This window comes from Antechinus flavipes, chromosome 2 (genome assembly GCF_016432865.1).
Source record: "Antechinus flavipes isolate AdamAnt ecotype Samford, QLD, Australia chromosome 2, AdamAnt_v2, whole genome shotgun sequence".
Lineage (NCBI taxonomy): Eukaryota > Metazoa > Chordata > Mammalia > Dasyuromorphia > Dasyuridae > Antechinus > Antechinus flavipes.
In genome coordinates, this window is record NC_067399.1 from 482,399,894 (window position 1) to 482,418,551 (window position 18,658).

The 18,658-nt window shown below is 32.6% G+C and overlaps 1 protein-coding gene across 1 annotated transcript in view; it reads right to left on the minus strand.

The window, feature by feature from the left end:
* ITFG1 (integrin alpha FG-GAP repeat containing 1) overlaps positions 1–18,658 on the minus strand; it is a 298,986-nt gene that overhangs the window by 117,883 nt on the left and 162,445 nt on the right. Inside the window, exons 9-10 of the mRNA XM_051979798.1 lie at positions 8,698–8,795; positions 4,515–4,681 (exon numbers count right to left, since the gene is read on the minus strand). Coding sequence (XP_051835758.1) covers positions 4,515–4,681; positions 8,698–8,795 — 265 coding nt within the window. The remainder of the gene's footprint in view (positions 1–4,514; positions 4,682–8,697; positions 8,796–18,658) is intronic.

Genomic DNA, 18,658 nt, shown 5'->3' on the forward strand with positions numbered 1-18,658 from the left:
ACAGACAGAATATCAGTTATATAAATTTAGTTTAAAATGGTGTATTAGAGTTTTTCCTTAAGGATCCCAAAACTAATTCTAAATTACAGTTTGGGATTTAAGTTTACACATGAAATTATTTAAGGAAATGTTCTTTCCAACATATATATTTATATATATATGTTAAGTTCACAATCATTTGGCAATATTGAAGAAACTCATGCAGTATTTTCAAAGTTTATACAACCTTTTAGCAGTTGAACTTTACTGAACATCCTTCATGATAACTTCCTTGATCTCTTCAATTGGCAATAATTTTTCTCTTCTAGGTGAAAGGCGCTAAAAAAAATCTCTCTAATGTACTTTTATAATACTGTGTATGATATTTATGTGCTTTTATATTTTATTCTCCTTCTGGTCTGTAAGCTCCATGATCTTTGCTAAATTTTATATTTCCCTCAGTGCTAAACACTCAATAAATAAATACTGAAGCCTGATTGTTTCTTTAAATGAGGGGAATTGAAAACTAGCTCAATGTACCATCCTTAATAAAAACAAGTATCATTCAATAAACTTTAGGTTATTTTAAAGAAGTCTGCACATTTTAACTTTTTCTTTCTCTTCTTCATAACTAATTCCTATCTGACTTTTAAAAGTCAGACAAAACTTTGCACATAGTAAACCTCTAAATTAAATTATTTTCATAACAATTGACGAACTTTATAAACTTTATAAAATTACTAACATTTAAAAAACAAGAATCAGAAAGCACTGGTTGTTTTCATTGAAAAGTTCTGATAAATTATATCAAAGTTCCTATGAAAAACCTGTTATCTACTTCACACATACTTTCCTGTTGGTTCACTCTTACAATAGGTTTAATAAGTGTTAAGTCTGTTTTTAGAAGAAGGAATATTCAGTGAAGACTTTAAAAATATTATCAGTATTTAAGCCAATCCTGAAGTATTAGGAAAATATGGTTTTCAATTTTCCTTTCTTTTTTTATGATATTATGTACATACAAAGAGATAGGGAGGAAGAGAAGAGAAGGGAGCAAACATTTGTTAAATGTCTAATATGTACCAGGTACTGTGCAAAAGCATTAAAGAAATCTTACCTCATTTGATGCTTAAAACATTATGTGAGGTATGTGCTGTTATTCTCATTTTATAGTTAAGAAAATCGAGGGAGGCAATGGTTAAGTGACTTGTCCTGAGATACACAACTAATAAATGTCTAAGGCCAGTTTTAAAATCAGGTCCTCCTGATTCTAGGCCTAGCACTATATACACTGTGCTATTTAGTTGAAGTATATATGCTATTAGTATGAGTAAATAATTCTCATTCTCAGGTGACCAGTTCTTTTACTTGTGAACCTACAGTTTCTAGACTCAAAGCAAGGATATGTGGCTTTGAATTCTCTTTAAGGAACACTTATACTAGGTGAATCTCATAACTTTTTAGGGCCCAAATTTCCTCAATTGTAAAATCAAGGATATTAGTACTAGCATTTGTTACAATTGTTGAGTTTTTCAGTCATATCTGATTCTTTGGTTTTCATGGCAATGACAATGTAATCATTTGTCATTTCATTCTCCAGTTCATTTTACAGATAAGGAAACTGAGGCAAACAGGGTTAAGTGACTTAACAAGGCTTAGGCAGCTAGTAAGTGTCTGAGGTCAGACCTAAACTCATAAAGATTAATTTTCCTGACTCCAGGCCTGGCATTCTATTCACTGTGCCACCTCGCTACCCAGAACCTATTACCTATAACACCATTATATACTATTAGCTATAATAAAGAGTTGTTCATATAAAAAAAGAGTTTATTAAACCTTAAAGCATTCTCTAAGTGACATTATTGTTGTTTAGGAATATACAACTTTTAATCTCTTCTCTTACTTAATATATGACTTTCCCCCCCTTTCAATAGAGTTAGTAGTTGTATTTATGACATCCTTTGTTTGATAAAAACACTAGGCATGTGATTGTTTTTCACTTAATAGGAGATAGGTATCCCAGGAGAATACAGTCAAGAATTTCTTTTGTAAAGATCTCTTTTATGTGACCTGTTTGTTAGAGATTAGCATAGGCTAAATTAATTATTATTTGATAAGTAACTTCTGTCACCTAATCTCATTTAAAAAATAAAGTACTATATGCTAATTAAAAAAAAAAAAGACATTTTATTCCTTTGGGATGTTTGCTTAGGTTGTATTACAATATCACCAATAAATTTTTTTATATTTAAAAACACATTATACTTCTTCCAAATGAGGGCATATTTAGCATACACATGACTTCTATGGGGATTAGATATTATCAAGTAAAAAAACTATATACAATGTACAGAGAAACTCAAACCTTCAAAAAAACAGTCTCAGAATTACTTCTTTTAGATTATAAATATTTTGGTGTTCTCTTGCTTTCTCTCTTACCCATACATATACACACATACACACACACAAACTTTATAGATAGTAACTCTACAAACTAAAAAGTTTTTGTCAATACGTGATATCAATATCTAGACAACAGATAGAAATGTTACAGAAGAATATGAAGAGATGATGTGCAATCTGGTAAAACTATAATTGTTTTCATACCATTGGTATAAGAGTAAATTTAGGCAGAAAGGATTATAATGCATTTTGTCTTTTTTTTTTTTTTTCAGCAAATTCATTATCCAAGAACATTTAGGCCCATACATTATGGGGCAAACATCTCTTTACAAGTGAAGAGCTCTCACTCCTCTGATAGTTTTATTAAACAATATATTGAAAGGTGAAAATAGTCACACATTAATTTAGAGAAGATCTAGGTATCTCAAATGAATTTTTTTCCCTCCTATGACAAGGGTTAAGGCTCAGAATAAAGAAAATGGTATTTCCTTGAAAAGTTTAGGATAATCATTATTTTGTCCATATTTCTTGAACCTCCATAGACATTCTGTTTCCAACTAGGCCATTGTCTTTACTCCCTGCCAACAGATTTCACCCCTGAAACCACAGTGGGTTTTGTGAAGCCAGTTCTGGCTTTTTCTTGCTCAGATTCAGGATTTCACAGTACTTCTTTGACATCTTTATCCATGCCACAGTGCTTATTAAATTGCTGACCTTCTCTATACCCCACAACTGCTTTCCTTTATATATTGTTTTTCTCCATTAGAATGTGAGCTTCTTGTGCACAAGAACTGTGTAGAATATTTTTGTCCCATCAGCATTTAGAATAATGCCTGCAAACAATAAGCACTAAATAAATGCATGTTCTCTCTCATCTACTTATAATATAAAAAAAAAGATAATTATTTTTCTTTTTACAAGTTCATTTCTTAGACTGTTAAATGCCCTTCATTTTCTTGGAAATTAGATTTTCATTCCATGAAAGAAAAGGAACACACCAATATGCATGTATTATCATTATACTTCAGTTGCATATGATAAGTTGATACCATGCTTAGACTATCTTAAAAATATAAATGTAAAATTTCAAAGAACTATTAAAAATTTGGCAGCAGTATTAAAAAAGACTTCTAACCTTGCAGTAAATATTTCAAGATATTTCACTAATAAAACAACAGAGTACTTCTAAAAATTTAAAGGTTAGTTAGGGAAAGGCAAAATATCTTATAAGATCCTCCAACTTAGAGAATTTTTTTGGTAACAAAGAATTGTTGGTAAGAGTTAAAAACTTTAAAGCTTTTGAAAGTATTAAGAAAGCTGAATTACCATACTGCCAGATAAGCATGGAACTTTTAAACTAAATTTCCTTCTGATTCTGCAGTCAGTGATAAACAAAATTTCAGATGATAATTCACTGAAAATTAAGTTGCTTAAAAGAAGACAAAGGAAGACTACTACAATTTGATTTTGTGATCAGGAAAAACAGTAAGACATTGATATTTTAGCTAGTGGCTAAAACTGTACCTATTTTCCCCACTGTATTTAAGAATATGAAATCCCTAGGATCTGTTTCATTTTTATCATTGTATTGTTACCCCATGGCACAATGTCTGGCACTTGGTAGATGCTTAATAAATGCTTTTAGATTAACTGACCTAGAACCTTAATTTTCTTTCAGAATGATTGGTAATATAACAAATGCCTCTGAGGCTTTAAAAAACCATATAAAGACCATCTGAAAATTCTAATATAAAACAGTCATGATAAACCTTTCTAAAAGTAGTTTCATTCATTTTCAGTTCCATTACAGAAGAAGTGATGCAAAAATGCAATTGGATAAATGGCACAATGTTCTACAAAAATTAAGACCATTTTAATAGCAAGTTCTATGGAGTGAAAAATAAGCTTTTTACTCTGGATCAGATGCTCATTTCTCTTTTGCACAAAAAGACTCCATGCAAATAAATAGGAATGCTAATCACTCAAGAAAAGTTCAAGGAGTGTGGAAAGAAATAAGAATTAGGTCCTTTGTGTTACACGCTTATATGAATGGAGTATATCTGGGTAATGTCCAGTTCCCAAAGAGGCAGAATGTAAGACTTGAATTTATAAGTACTTTTCACTTAAACTACCTTCCAGATGTATTCCTTAGTATGGCAAGAGCATCTGGATAGCCATCCATGTTGTAGTCTCCAATGTGAAGGGTAATTGGAATGGGTATTTCAGCTGGTTCATGATTAGATGGCACAAAGCCCCAGACTGTGCCCTTGTAGCTGAAATCTTGTATCACTGGAATCCACTGAGATTAAAAAAAAAAGTTAGTGTATATGGATATATTCACAAAAATACTTACCATCTGAGGAAGCAAAAAGTTATTCATTTTTTTAAATGGTTACTTTTTTTTGTTATTTTCATATATTCATTTCAAAGCATGTTCTTATACTCTCAAAATAACCTATTTCATTTAATGTCCTTTTATTTACAACATCAATAAGGCAATTTGTTATAATTTACTTTTGGGGAAAATGTGTAACATTTTTAAAAAAACTGCATAGCATCCTTCAGGAATTATAGTCTTACCTAACCACGTTCATTTGGTCTGGTCCAGATTAAGAACTATTGATGAGATTTAAAAATTCTTTTAACCAAAACTGTTGCTTTTTAAACAATTTCAGTTTGGTTGGAAATAGGACCTATATTTTAAGGGATTAATTTTTAAGCTAAAGCAAAATATGCATTCTGCTTCAAATGGGTGTTCATTTTTGGTGATAATCCTAAGAAAATTTAAGATTGAAAGTGACTTTCCCACTTTCTTTTTTTGTACCTGTTACTCTACAAAGATAACAGTTTTCATTTTCACCGTCAGATAAACAGTGAGGTTTCTCTAATAACATGTTGAACTGACAATTTCTTGAATGAAATTGACAGACTGAATTTTGCTTGGGAGAGTGATTTCTGCTAAGTATTGGGATCTAGATTTATTTCACTCTTTCCTTTTCAATACTGACTATAATGAAAATCATAGCAAGGGATTGCTAAACAGGAGGTAAGAATTGACACAACTCTACCTTCTGAGTGGCCCAAACTGTCATTTATTGCATCTCAAAATGAAAATAAAAATGTAGAATAGAAAGTATGCCAATTAAAATATAGTTGTCGAAAATTAGAATTTAAGAAATGCTGGAAAATAATATGATCAATTCCAAACAGAAGCAGGTGCACTGACTTGACTGACTGATATGGCAGGAGACCAAACATGCCAACAGTTTTTTTTTTTTTTTCCTCTTTAAGCAGGTGGCTCATTTATATGGCTCAAAGCCATACTATGTTAAAAAAGAGCTCTTATAAAAAGGCTCAGTCCATAAACTGCCTCAAAAAACTTAAAGGTTATTCAGGGAAAGGCAGAACAACTCATAAAACTCTCCAACTTAAAGAAAATAAATTTTTAAAGTTTTACAATTTTCAGATTTCCATTAAAAATACTTTAAAAATATAGTGAATTTCATAGATTCAAAGAACTTAAAGCTGGAGGAAAACTTGAAGATCGAGCAAAGACTTTGCTCATTTTACAGATGAAGGAACTGAGGCCTTGAGATGTAAAGTGACTTTCCCAAAGTCACACTGCATAGAAGAGTCAGGATTTTGACATAGTCTTCTACCTCTGAATCTAGTGCTCATTTCCCTACATGAGACTGTCTTAATCTTATTTTTTAGTTACCAATTTAATGATGACAAATGACATGAGATAGAACATCTCATAGTCCCATAGGATTTAGAGATGGAAAGGATTTTAGGGATCAGTTAGTTTAACTCTCTCATTTTACACATGAGAAAAATGAGACAAGGTGACATCAACTAGCAGGAGGTGTCAAGAGCTGAGCTTGACATCATATTCACACAGGATTTGAGAACTTTAGACCTCAGGTCTCAAATATCAGTTCTCAGTGTCAAAAACACAAAAAATCTAATAAAACACAAACACGCTGTTCTGATGATTCACTATGAAGGAAGAATCTCTATTCTGCTAATATTTAAAACACTAAATAACAAAACAAGAACTGTCATTTAATGTGATCTTACCAGTTTCTTACATCAATAACATTTCTCTACTCACAAAATAATGATATTATGGCTTCTGAATACAGTTAACATTACCTGTAACTTGAATTTAGGCTGTAATTATGAGGTCCACCTATTCATGTGAAACCAGGCCTAATTGAATCAATATTATTTTTACAAGATTTCAAAGTTAAAAATAATTAATACTTTAAAGAAAGTTAATGAATTATTTTTCAAAAAGGAGATGGAAGCAATGAGATGAACCAAATCAGTTCCAATAGAGCATAAATGAATTGAGCCAACTACACCCAGCAAAAGAACTCTGGAAGATGACTATGAACCATTACATAGAATTCCCAATCCCTATATTTTTGTCTGCCTCCATTTTTGATTTCCTTCACAGGTTAATAGTACATTATTTCAAAGTCCGGTTCTTTTTGTACAGCAAAATAACTGTTAGGACATGTATACTTATATTGTATTTAATTTATACTTTAACATATTTAACACGTATTGGTCAACTTGCCATCGGGGGGAGGGGATGAGGGGAAGGAGGGGAAAAATGGGAACAAAAGGTTTGGCAATTGTCAATGCTGTAAAATTACCCATGAATATAACTTGTAAATAAAAAGCTACAATAAAAAAAAAAATGATGGACAGAAAGAAAAATAAAAAAAAATAAAAAAGGGAGATGGAGAAATAATTCAATATAGGCATAATATGGACTATTCTCTAGATTAGATTCATAATATGGTCAACTATTTATTCTGATCACTAGTGAACAGGAAACTTTGCAATTGCATTTTAGATATTTGGGTTTTTGCAGTTCTTTTTAAAATGTGAAAATATATTACTACCACATCACTTCTTTACTTCAACTATTATGTTCTGAATTGTTTTCCTGTGACACATATAAAGGTAAAGTTATAGCTTAAACATTGGAAGACAATAAAATACTATATTTAATATCAGACATAGAATCCTGTTACAGATATGACAGTTTTCTAAATGACTTAGTGTTTATATTTTACTAGGAAACACAATGGATTGATTTTTGAATATGTACTATAAATGTTTTTACATATAATGTTTGATTTATAAAGGGCTGTTTGTATCAGAATGGATTTCTATCAGAATGGATTTTACCTCTTACCACCTTGTATACTTTAGTCACTTAAGAAAAACTAATTTCTAAAACAACTCTGAACTATCACTACATACCTCTCAAATTGGTTAAGATGAAAGGAAAAGATAATGACAAATGTTGGAGAGGATGTGGGAAAATTGGGATACAAATACATTGTTGATGGAATTGTGAAGTGATCTAACTGTTCTGGAGAGCAATATGAAACTATGCCCAAAAGGATATCAGACTGTGCATATCTTTTGATCTAACAATATCTCTATTGGGCCTGTGTCCCAAAAAAGATCATAAAAAAGGGAAAAGCTCCCAAATGTGCAAAAATGCTTGTAGCAGCCCTTTTTGTAGTGGCAAGAATCTGGAAACTGAGTAGACTCCCATCAACTGAGGAATGACTGAATAAATTGTAGTATATGAATTTAATGGAATATTATTGTTCCATAAAAAATGATCAGCAGGCTGATATCAGAAAAGCTTGGAGAGACTTACACAAACTGATGTTAAGTAAAGAACCTAGAGAACATCGTACACAGCAACAAGATTATATGATGATCATCTCTGATGGATGGCTATTTTCAACAATGAAGTGTTTCAGGCTCATTCCAACAGACGTGTGATAGGGAAAGCTATCTGCCTCCAAAAAAAGAACTGTGGGGACTGAGTGTGGATTATCACATAGTATTTTCACCTTTTTTGATATTATTGGCTTGTTCTTATTCTTTCTTTTTTTTTTTTCCTTTTTGATCTGATTTTTCTTGTGTAGCATGATAAATATGGAAATATGTACTTGAAGAACTGCACATATTTAACTTATATTGGATTATTCATTATGTTGGAGAAGGGGATAAGAAGAAGAGAAGGATAAACATTTGAAACATAAGATTTTGCAAGGGTGATTGTTGAAATTTGCAAATATTTTGAAAATAAAAAGCTATAATCAAAAATTTTTTTAAAAGAAAAACTAATTTCAATTTCTCTATTAACAAAAGAGAGAGTATGGATTTTGCTTTTTGTTTTTTTAATTGTCTCAGGGTTATTTTGGGTTCTTCTTCATGCATCACAGGTTCTTTCCTATATTTCATTATGTTTGTCTTAGCAAAACAGTGGTTGCATACCTGATTAGTCATTCCGGGTTTAGATAAATAGATGGCACTTTTCTGGCAATTTTCATCTTCACATCCCGGTAATAAATGGTCAGTTTGTCCATCTCCATCTGCCAAAAGAAATGACATGAATCCATTGCTATTCAAAAATAAAATGTCCTTTCACATAAGATTAAATCTTCAACTTGTTCAAAGATTGTATCAATCTGGTCAAAATAAAAAAAAAATAAACACATGTCAGAAATAAATGTAGTTTCAGAAATAAATATCATTTAGAAATTTTACTTTTATTTCATTTAAATATTTCATTTGTTTTATTTACACTGTGAATCCACCAAAATAAATCCCAGAACTATGCTGATTAGCTCTATTATATTTTTAGATCTACTTTATTCCACATTTCAAATCACTTCATTTTTTTTTAAATTTTTATTTAATAATTACTTTATATTGACACTCGTTTCTGTTCCGATTTTTTTTTTCCCTCCCTCCCTCCACCCCCTCCCCTAGATGGCAAGCAGTATTTCAAATCACTTCAATATCATTCCCTGCCCCTATGTCTCTCTTTTTTTTTGCTTCTTTTTTCCTTCCAAATGCCAATACAACTCCTCTTCTAGTACTTGATTCCATATGTCCTTTGGGCAGTTTGCCTCTTCAATCATCCCTTCTCTTAATAATTTTCAATCGCTTCTTATGTATGGATTCCTTCTTTCCTAACTTCAGCCATGCTCAAAGCCCTTCCATCCTTACAAATCTTTCACTTGCTAACCTCAATGAATTCCTATATTCCTCCTGACTTTCACAACAATTTTTTTTTAAAGCTATCCACATATTTTATTTCTACTTTGTCATTTTATAAACACTTCTCAACTTGACTTCCATATTCACCACTACAAGGGAAATTGCTCTTTCTGGAAGACACAATGATTTCATGAGAGCTTAATCCACACCCTCACCTTTTTTGGCCTTTCTTAAAGTGTCTTGACTCCACTCCATCCCTTAGGATACCCTTTCCTCCTGGATTTTCCTGACATTATTCTGTTGTGGTGCTTCAAATCTTTGTAATCCTTCTCAGAAGGAAATCTGGTATAGGAGAAAGTGTTTTGAATATGGAGAAATGGTACCTAGCTTTGAATCTTGGCTATTTCTCACTGCTCCTGGGGAAAACCCCTTAATTATTTGAAGCCTTGTTTTCCTTTATTAAAAAAATTATGAGACAGTTGGACCAGATGAACTTTATGGCTCCTTTCATCTCTGAATCTATGGTCTATTTATCCTTAACAAGAATATTAACTACATCCCAGGTGCAGGAATACCCAGAGCTCTATCTCTCCTGGATTATCTTCTCTACTTTCTCTTGGTGACCTCATCAGTTGTCAAAGGCTGAATTATCCACTTTCTGAATATGAATTCTCAGATTTACCCATTCAGTCGTCGTCTTTCCTGAATTCTAGTCTCACATCTAAGGGGCCTGATGAATATATCCACTTGAGTAATCCCTGAGCAACTCAATATGGTCAAAACAAAACTCATTGTTGAGATCCAATGTTCTTATTTCTGCAAAGAACAAGACAAGTCTTCTTGTTATTTAGATTTACAATCCAGCAGTCATCCTTTTAATTACTCTTTCAATTACTATCTACATCCCTTCATTCTGTTAATCAAAAAAAATTAAGCACCTATTTTGTGCTAAATACTGTGTTAAGGGGAAGGGATATTAAAAAAAAAAAAAAAAAGTAAAAGTCTTTTCTCTCCAGGAGTTCATAGTCTACTGGCAGAAATAACTTGTAAACAATTAAATACAAACACAGGATAAATAGGAAATAATCAAAAGAGGAATGGCATCAAATTAAGAGGAACAGGGAAAGGTAAGCTGTAGAAGGTAGGATTTTAGCTGAGCTTTGAAGAAAGTCAGGAAGTAGAGAAGAGGAGGGAGACTGTTCTAGGTATGGGAAGAACCACTAGTGAAAATGCCCACTACTGGGGATGGAGGGTCTTCTTTGAGGAACTGCAGGGAGACTAGTGTCACTTATCACAGAATATATGGGATAGTGCGTGTAAGGTGTAAAAAGGCTGAAAAGATAGAGGGGGCAGGATATGAAAGGTTTTGAATGTCAAACAGAGGGTTTTATGTTTTCTCCAGGAGACGACAGAGTCACTAGAATTTAGTGAATAGTGAGTGAGAGGAGCATGATATCAGAATGTGCTCTAGAAAAATGACTTGGATAGAGTGGAATGTGGACTGGAGTGGAAAGATACTTGTGGAAGGGAAACCAAACAGAAGGCTACTGCAATAATTGTCCAAGCATGAGGTAATAGGGGTTTGTACCAGGATAGTGGCAGGATCAGAGGAGAGAAAGGGGAGTGTATGCAACCTATTATGAACGGATAATTGACAAAGCTTGGCATTTGCAGCCAAGACACGTTAATTCTATCTCTATGACATCTTTTACATTCATCCCCTTCCTCACACCATACTTCACTGACTTTAGATACTCATCACTTTTTACCTGGACAACTACAATGGCCACTGGTCTTCCTGGATCCATCCTCACTCCTTTCCAATATGTCTTCCACATAAATGGATATTCCAAAAATATAGGAATAACAAAATCAATCTTTTACTTGAGAAATTTCAGTTGCCCCCTACTGGTGCTAAAACACAAACTTCTGTGTTTGAAATTAAAAACCCTTCACAAGCTTATCTCCTCCTATCTTTCCAAACTAACAAGGTAGTCAATTGTTGAAAGAAGTCAAGTGATATTGAAGATCAAAAGTGCTAAGGTTGACAGAAATTTTAAAAATAACGTACTAATTGTGTAATTTCTATTTGTAAAATAAGGAAATAAATGGTTTGCCCAATGATTGACATGAAAGGAAAATTGGACAGTTTCCATCACTTCTGAAAAGAAATGACCTTATTCCCTGCCTCCCAACCTCAAACCCTTATAAAAAGCTAAAGAAAAAGTTAGCAAACTGCAAAATTCTTTGCTGGAATTGACATATGCTTTTCAGAAATATTATGTTTAATAATGATGATCAGTAGTCTGAAGAATTACAGTATTGCTTTTCTGGTTATATTAATGACTTTTAAAAACCACTTATTTTTTTTGTTCATAATTTATGAAAGAACTTTCAAAACTTTAATTAAATGTGAACAATCTGGCATTTAATAATTTCTTGGGGCAGAACATGAAAATCCATCTGCACAGGTTAAAAGGCATTTCAAAAGGTTTTTCATCCTTACCAAGATTAGGGGAAAAAAAAGAATCTTTATTTTTCATCCAAAATCTACAAATTGAGTAAAAATAAATATGTTCCCCCAATTTATAGTAACAAGAGAAAATCCAAATATAATCAGGTAAATGATGATCTCTCATGGAAAACTTCTAGAGAAGGAAAAAAATCTATTCATTCTCTCTCTTTCTCTCTAAAAAACGTAAAGCTTTTTATATTTGAAATATATACATAGTTTTCAACATTCATTCCTGTAAAACTTTGTGTTCTAATTTTTTTTCTTTCCTCCCTTCCCCACCCATTTGCTCTCCCAGATAGGAAACAATCCATATATGTTAAACACAAGCAATTCCTCTAAATATATTTCTACAATTATCATGCTGTACAAGAAAAATCAGACCAAAAAGGGAAAAAACTGAGAAAGAAAACAAAAAGCAAGCAAACAACAACAACAAAAAAATGAAAATATTATGTTGTGATCCACACTCAGTTCCCACAGTCTTCTCTCTGGAGGCAGATGGCTTTCTCCATCACAAGACCATTGGGACTAATCTGAATCACCACACTATTGAAAAGAGTCACATCCATCAGAATTGAAAATCATATAATCTTGTTGCTGTATACAATGTTCTCTTGGTCCTGTAAGTTTCTCCAGGCCTCTCTAAAATCATACTTTCTTATATGATCATTTCTTATAGAGCAATAATATTCCATAACATTCATATACTATAACTCATTCAGCCATCTCCCAACTGATGGGAATCTACTCAGTTTCTAGTTCCTTGCCATTATAAAAAATTTTGCACATGTGGGTACTAAACAATCTAGTCTCAAAAGAATTGCATGTATGATTTGAGTCAACTTGGATATTGACTGTGTGTCAATAACAAACTCTTTAAATTTCTGCCATACTAACTTTTCATCCCACTCCAGGAAGAAAGTGACTAAATCTAGGCAAAGAAGAACCAAAGATTTATAGATTAGATGTACCTACTGAAAAATCTTTAATGTATTTAAAATCATATAACAAGAGTCAATTAATAACTCACGAGGAAAATTTCGCAGTTATACAATAATTCTTTAAAACACATATGTAAATGTATAGGTCAAATTAATCTTGAAATTCTCAAATGATAATTTCTTATATGCCTTTTGAGTCATTTGTAACTGACAATTTTATTTCATATTAGCAAGTGAAATTATCTGCAATTCTCCGTTTTGATTCTGAAGCCATAAAAGATGACATTACTTACAAATAAACCACAAAGATAGCTTCCCCAAATTCTGTTTCATGTCACATGAAATCAAAACTGCATTGGTTATTTCCAATTTATCTCTCTTACTTTTTTGTTCTTTACCAACTTTGAAGCCTATACCATATATATTTTCTGTTAAAGAATTTTAATTTTTAAAAAACCTTTTGGACCAAATATTCAGTTGTCCTAATAGATTTTAAGGTTTAACATATTTCTTCAATATACAAAAAGGGATAACCTGTCTTCCTCCAAATGATTCCATATGAATCTAGGCCTAGAAAAGCCTACAAAATGAGCAGAATTATTGAGAACTTTATCTTGATCAATGGCAGCAGAAAAACCAGACAGGAAGCAAACTCTTGTGAAAGGGAAATAATTTTTTCTTTTCCAGTTTATAAATCTTGTCATGCTAAAATTGTGAATTAGAATTTTATTGTAAATTATTAAACCACGATCAAAACAATTTCTTGTACCTAGCCTATCACCAAATAGTGACATCAAATTCTCAAATCTTAGTTCTAATCCAATATGCATTGGAAGAATGAACTTACTTTTACAAGTTTCATGTAAGAATTACACTTAAGAATATTAAACTGTCTCTCTAGCTCTGGCTTAATTGCTGATTTAATGACTGCTAAAATATTTGCCATGATGATGATCTGATGGCAAAAGAGAAAAACAACTTGAGGTGTTGATCCTTCCAACATTTGATGCTTTCATGGTATTTATTTCTAAGATCAAAACTTTTAACAAATATTCTCTTCAAAAAAAGAAAAAAAAGAGAAGTATGATTTTTGAAGTGATGAAAACTATTAAGTGGAAAAATTCAGGGAAACAAAATATTTTCCTAAAATATCTATGATTCTTTGCATTGATTTGTGGGCAGAGACCAATAACCACGGGACGCTTTTATAACATGGACATTTTTACAATCACTTCAGTACAGACTGTTCTGACATTACTCTCCATTTACACTGTATAATTTACATAAACACATATATCTTGTATGTACATATTTTGTGTACCATCTCTTACATTAGAATGAGAACTTCTTGAAAGCAGGAATCATGTTTTTGCCTGTCTTTGTATCTCCAGAGATGAACATAGTCTTTGACATATTTGATCAGTTATTTTAGACCTGTCCAAATTTGGGTATTCTTGGGTAAAATACTGGAATACTTTACCATTTCCTTCTCCAACTTATTTTAAAGATTAGGTAAACCGGACTTCCGGCCAACATGGCGGACTTCCGACCAAGATGGCAGAGAGAACACATGCATCTATCTAAGCTCTTTCTTGCCCTCAGAACACTTTTTTTCATGATAAGGACTTGGAATTAGTGCTTGACTAAAAAAACCCATGAATAAATTACCAACAGAAGATATCCTTGAAATTCACCAGAAAAGGTCTGGTTTTGTTTGCGGTTGGGAATGGTTAGACCAGGTGCAGACTGCAGGCAGGTAGTGAGAGCATAGAAGGCACTTCACGCTGAGCAGATCAGTGGGGGATGGAGGTGGTCTCGGCCGATGAAAAATTTGCGGGGAGAACTTTACTCAGTGTGAACTACTTTGCTCTGGCAGCAAGGCAGTAGATCAGTAGAGAAGTTATAAACACAGGGGATAAAGACCTAAATCCTGAAACACTGGGGTCTCCCTGGACCTGACCACACCCACCCAACACCCAGAGTGACTCAGCATACTCTCAGAGTCTAAGAAAGTGGATGCTGTGCAGGCAACGCAGCCATTGCTGTTCCACTGCTGCCTCACTGTTACCTCCTGTAGTCTGTAGAGGAAGTTTGGCAACACCACACAGCTCCAAAAGCAGACCACATTTGCTTTTTTTTGTTTGTTTCCTTTCTTTCATTCTTTTTTTTTTTTTTTGTGAAAATGAGCAAAAAATTAAAGCATACTCTAACTATAGATAGCTTCTATATGGATAGAGAGCAGACTTCAAACGCTGAGGAGATTAAAAACAGGGTATCTCCAGATGACTCCCCAAAGGGGGATATGATCTAATCCCCATTACACAAGACTCTCATAGAAGCAATTTAAAATGTTCTTACAAGATAGTTAGAAGAAAAAAGGGGAAAGGAAAGGGAAGCTTGGCAAAAGGATCTGGATAAGTTATCCCACTCATTTAAAGATAGAGTGAATAAAATAAGAGTGGATTCTGAAAAACAGAATTAGTGAATTGGAAAAGGTAAACAATTCCAAGGAAAACAGAATTAGTGAATTGGAAAAAGAAAATAGCTCTCTAAAAAATAAAATTGGCAAAATGGAAAAAAATCCACAGAACAAAACAACTCACTTAAAAACTCAAATGGACAATTACAAAAAGAAATTTAAAAAGCAAATGAAGAAAATAACTCATTAAAAATCAGAATTGAACAAATGGAAATGAATGACTCAAGGAGACACCAAAAATCAGTCAAGTAAAAACAAAAAAAATGAAACAAGGGGAAAAAAAAAGTTAAATACTTTCTTGGGAAAATAACTAACCTGGAAAATAGATCTAGGATAGATAATCTGAGAAGTATTGGACTTCCTGAAAATTATGATGAAAAAAAGAGCCTAGGCACTATTTTCCAAGAAATCATCAAAGAGAACTGCCCAGATGTTACAGAAACAGAGGGTAAAATATATATTGAAAGAATTCATCAATCACCTATTGAAAGAGACCCCAAATATTGTGGCTAAATCCCAGAACTATCAGCCCAAGGAAAAAATACTACAAGCAGCTAGAAAAAAACAATTCAAATATAGAGGAGCCACAATAAGGATTACTCAGGATCAAGCAACATCCACATTAAAGGATCAAAGGGCCTGGAATCTGATATTCTGAAAGGCTAAGGAACTTGGTATGCAGCCAAGAATAACTTACCCAGACAAAATGTGCTTTTTTTTTTTTTCAGGGAAGAAGATGGACATTCAATAAAATAGGTGAATTTCATCTATTTCTGATGAAAAAACGGGAACTAAACAAAAAGTTTGATCTTCAAATATAGAACTCAAGAGAAACATAAAAAGATAAAAAGAAATCTTGAGAACTATATTTCTGTTATGAATATACAAAAAGAATACATGGATAACTTGATTTACAGGTATAATATAAAAAGAAACTAAAGGTGGAAAGAAAATTGTATGAAAAAAAGGGTAACATGGGGATACCACATCTCACAAAGAGGCAGAGGAAACCTATTATATCTGAGGGAAAGAAGAGAGGGGGATGAACATAGTGTGTATCTTACTCTCATCAGAATTGGCTTAACGAGAAAAATATTAGACAAATTCAATTTACAGAGAAACTTCTCCCATCTCATTGAAAAGTGGGAGGGGAAAAGTGAAAAGGGAAGTAGTAAGCTAAGCGGAAGAGAATACAGAAATTGTGAGGAAAAGGGGTAAGAAAAGGGAAGGAACCCTAAGGTGGGGGAAGAGATCCTAAAAAGGGAGGGCTGTGTGAGGCAAGTGGTGCTCACAGTTTAATACTAGGGAGGGGGAAAAGAGGGAAGGAAAGGAGAAAAGCATAAATAGGGATTAACAAGATGGCAAGAAATACAGAATTAGTCATTTTAATCACAAATGTGAATAGGGTAAACTCCCCCCATAAAGCAGAAGCAGATAGCAAGATTGGATTAAAAGCCGGAATCCTACAATATGTTGTTTACAAGAAACACACTTGAAGCAGGGCGAAACATACTGAGTAAAGGTAAAAGGCTGGAGCAGAATCTACTATGCTTCAGATGAAGTAAAAAAAAGCAGAGGTAGCCATCCTTATCTCAGATCAAGCAAAAGCAAAAGTTGATCTAAATAAAAGAGATAAGGAAGGGCACTATATCTTGCTAAAGGGTAGCATAGATAATGCAGCAATATCAATATTAAACATATATGCACTAAGTGGTGTAGCATCTAAATTCTTAAAAGAGAAATTCAGAGAGCTGCAAGAAGAAATAGACAGCAAAACAATAATAGTGAGAGATCTCAACCTTGCACTCTCAGAATTAGATAAATCAAACCACAAAATGAATAAGCAAGAAGTTAAAGAGGTAAATAGGATACTAAAAAAGTTAGATATGATAGATCCTGGAGAAAGCTAAATGGAGACAGAAAGTAGTACACTTTCTTCTCAGCAGTTCATGGAACCTATACAAAAACTGACCATATATTAGGACATAAAACAAATTCAAATGCAGAAAGGCAGAAATAGTAAATGCATCCTTTTCAGATCACGATGCAATGAAAATTGCATTCAATAAATAGCCAGGGGAAAATAGACCAAAAAATAATTGGAAACTAAATAATCTCATCCTAAAGAATGATTTAGTGAAACAGCAAATCATCAATTAATAATTTCAGCCAAGAAAATGACAATAATGAGACGTTATACCAAAATGTGTGGGATGCAGCGAAAGTGATAATAAGAGGAAATTTTATATCTCTAGAGGCCTACTTGCATAAAATAGAGAAAGAGAAGGTCAATGAATTGGGCTTGCAACTAAAAAAGCAAGAAAAGGAACAAATTAAAACCCCCCAGTCAAATACTAAACTTGAAATTCTAAAAGTAAAAGGAGAAATTAATAAAATTGAAAGTAAAAAATCTATTGAATTAATAAATAAAACTAAGAGTTGGTTTTATGAAAAAACCAATAAAATAGGATAAACCTTTAGTAAATTTGATTAAAAAAAGGAAAGAGGAAAATCAAATTGTTAGTCTTAAAAATGAAAAGGGAGAACTCGTCATTAATGAAGAGGAAATTAGAGCAATAACTAGGAGTTACTTTGCCCAAATTTATGCCAATAAATTTAGTAACTTAAATGAAATGGATGAATACCTTCAAAAATATAGCTTGCCCAGATTAACAGAGGAAGAAGTAAATTGGTTAAACAGTCCTATTTTAGAAAAAAGAAATAGAAAAAGCTATTAATCAACTCCCTAAGAAAAAATCCCCAGGACACAGGATGTAAAATGGATTTACATGTGAATTCTACCAAACGTTTAAAGAACAATTAACTCCAATACTATATAAACTATTTGAAAAAACAGGGATAGAAGGATTCCTACCAAATTCCTTTTATGACACAGGGTACTGATACCTAAACCAGGTAGGTTGAAAACAAAGAAGATTATAGACCAATCTTCACTAAAATGAATATTGATGCAAAAATCTTAAATAAAATATTAGCAAAGAGATTACAGAAAATCATCCCCAGGATAATACATCATGATAAAGTAGGATTTATACCAGGAATGCAGGGCTGGTTCATTATGAGGAAAACTATTAGCATAATTGACTATATAAATAACCAAATTAACAAAAACCATATGATCATCTCAAAAGATGCAGAAAAAGTATTTGATAAAATCCAACATCCATTCCTAATAAAAACACTTGAGACTATAGGAATAAATGGACTTTTCCTTGTAATAATCAGGAGCATCTATTTAAAACCATCAGTAAGCATCATATGTAATTGGAATCATTC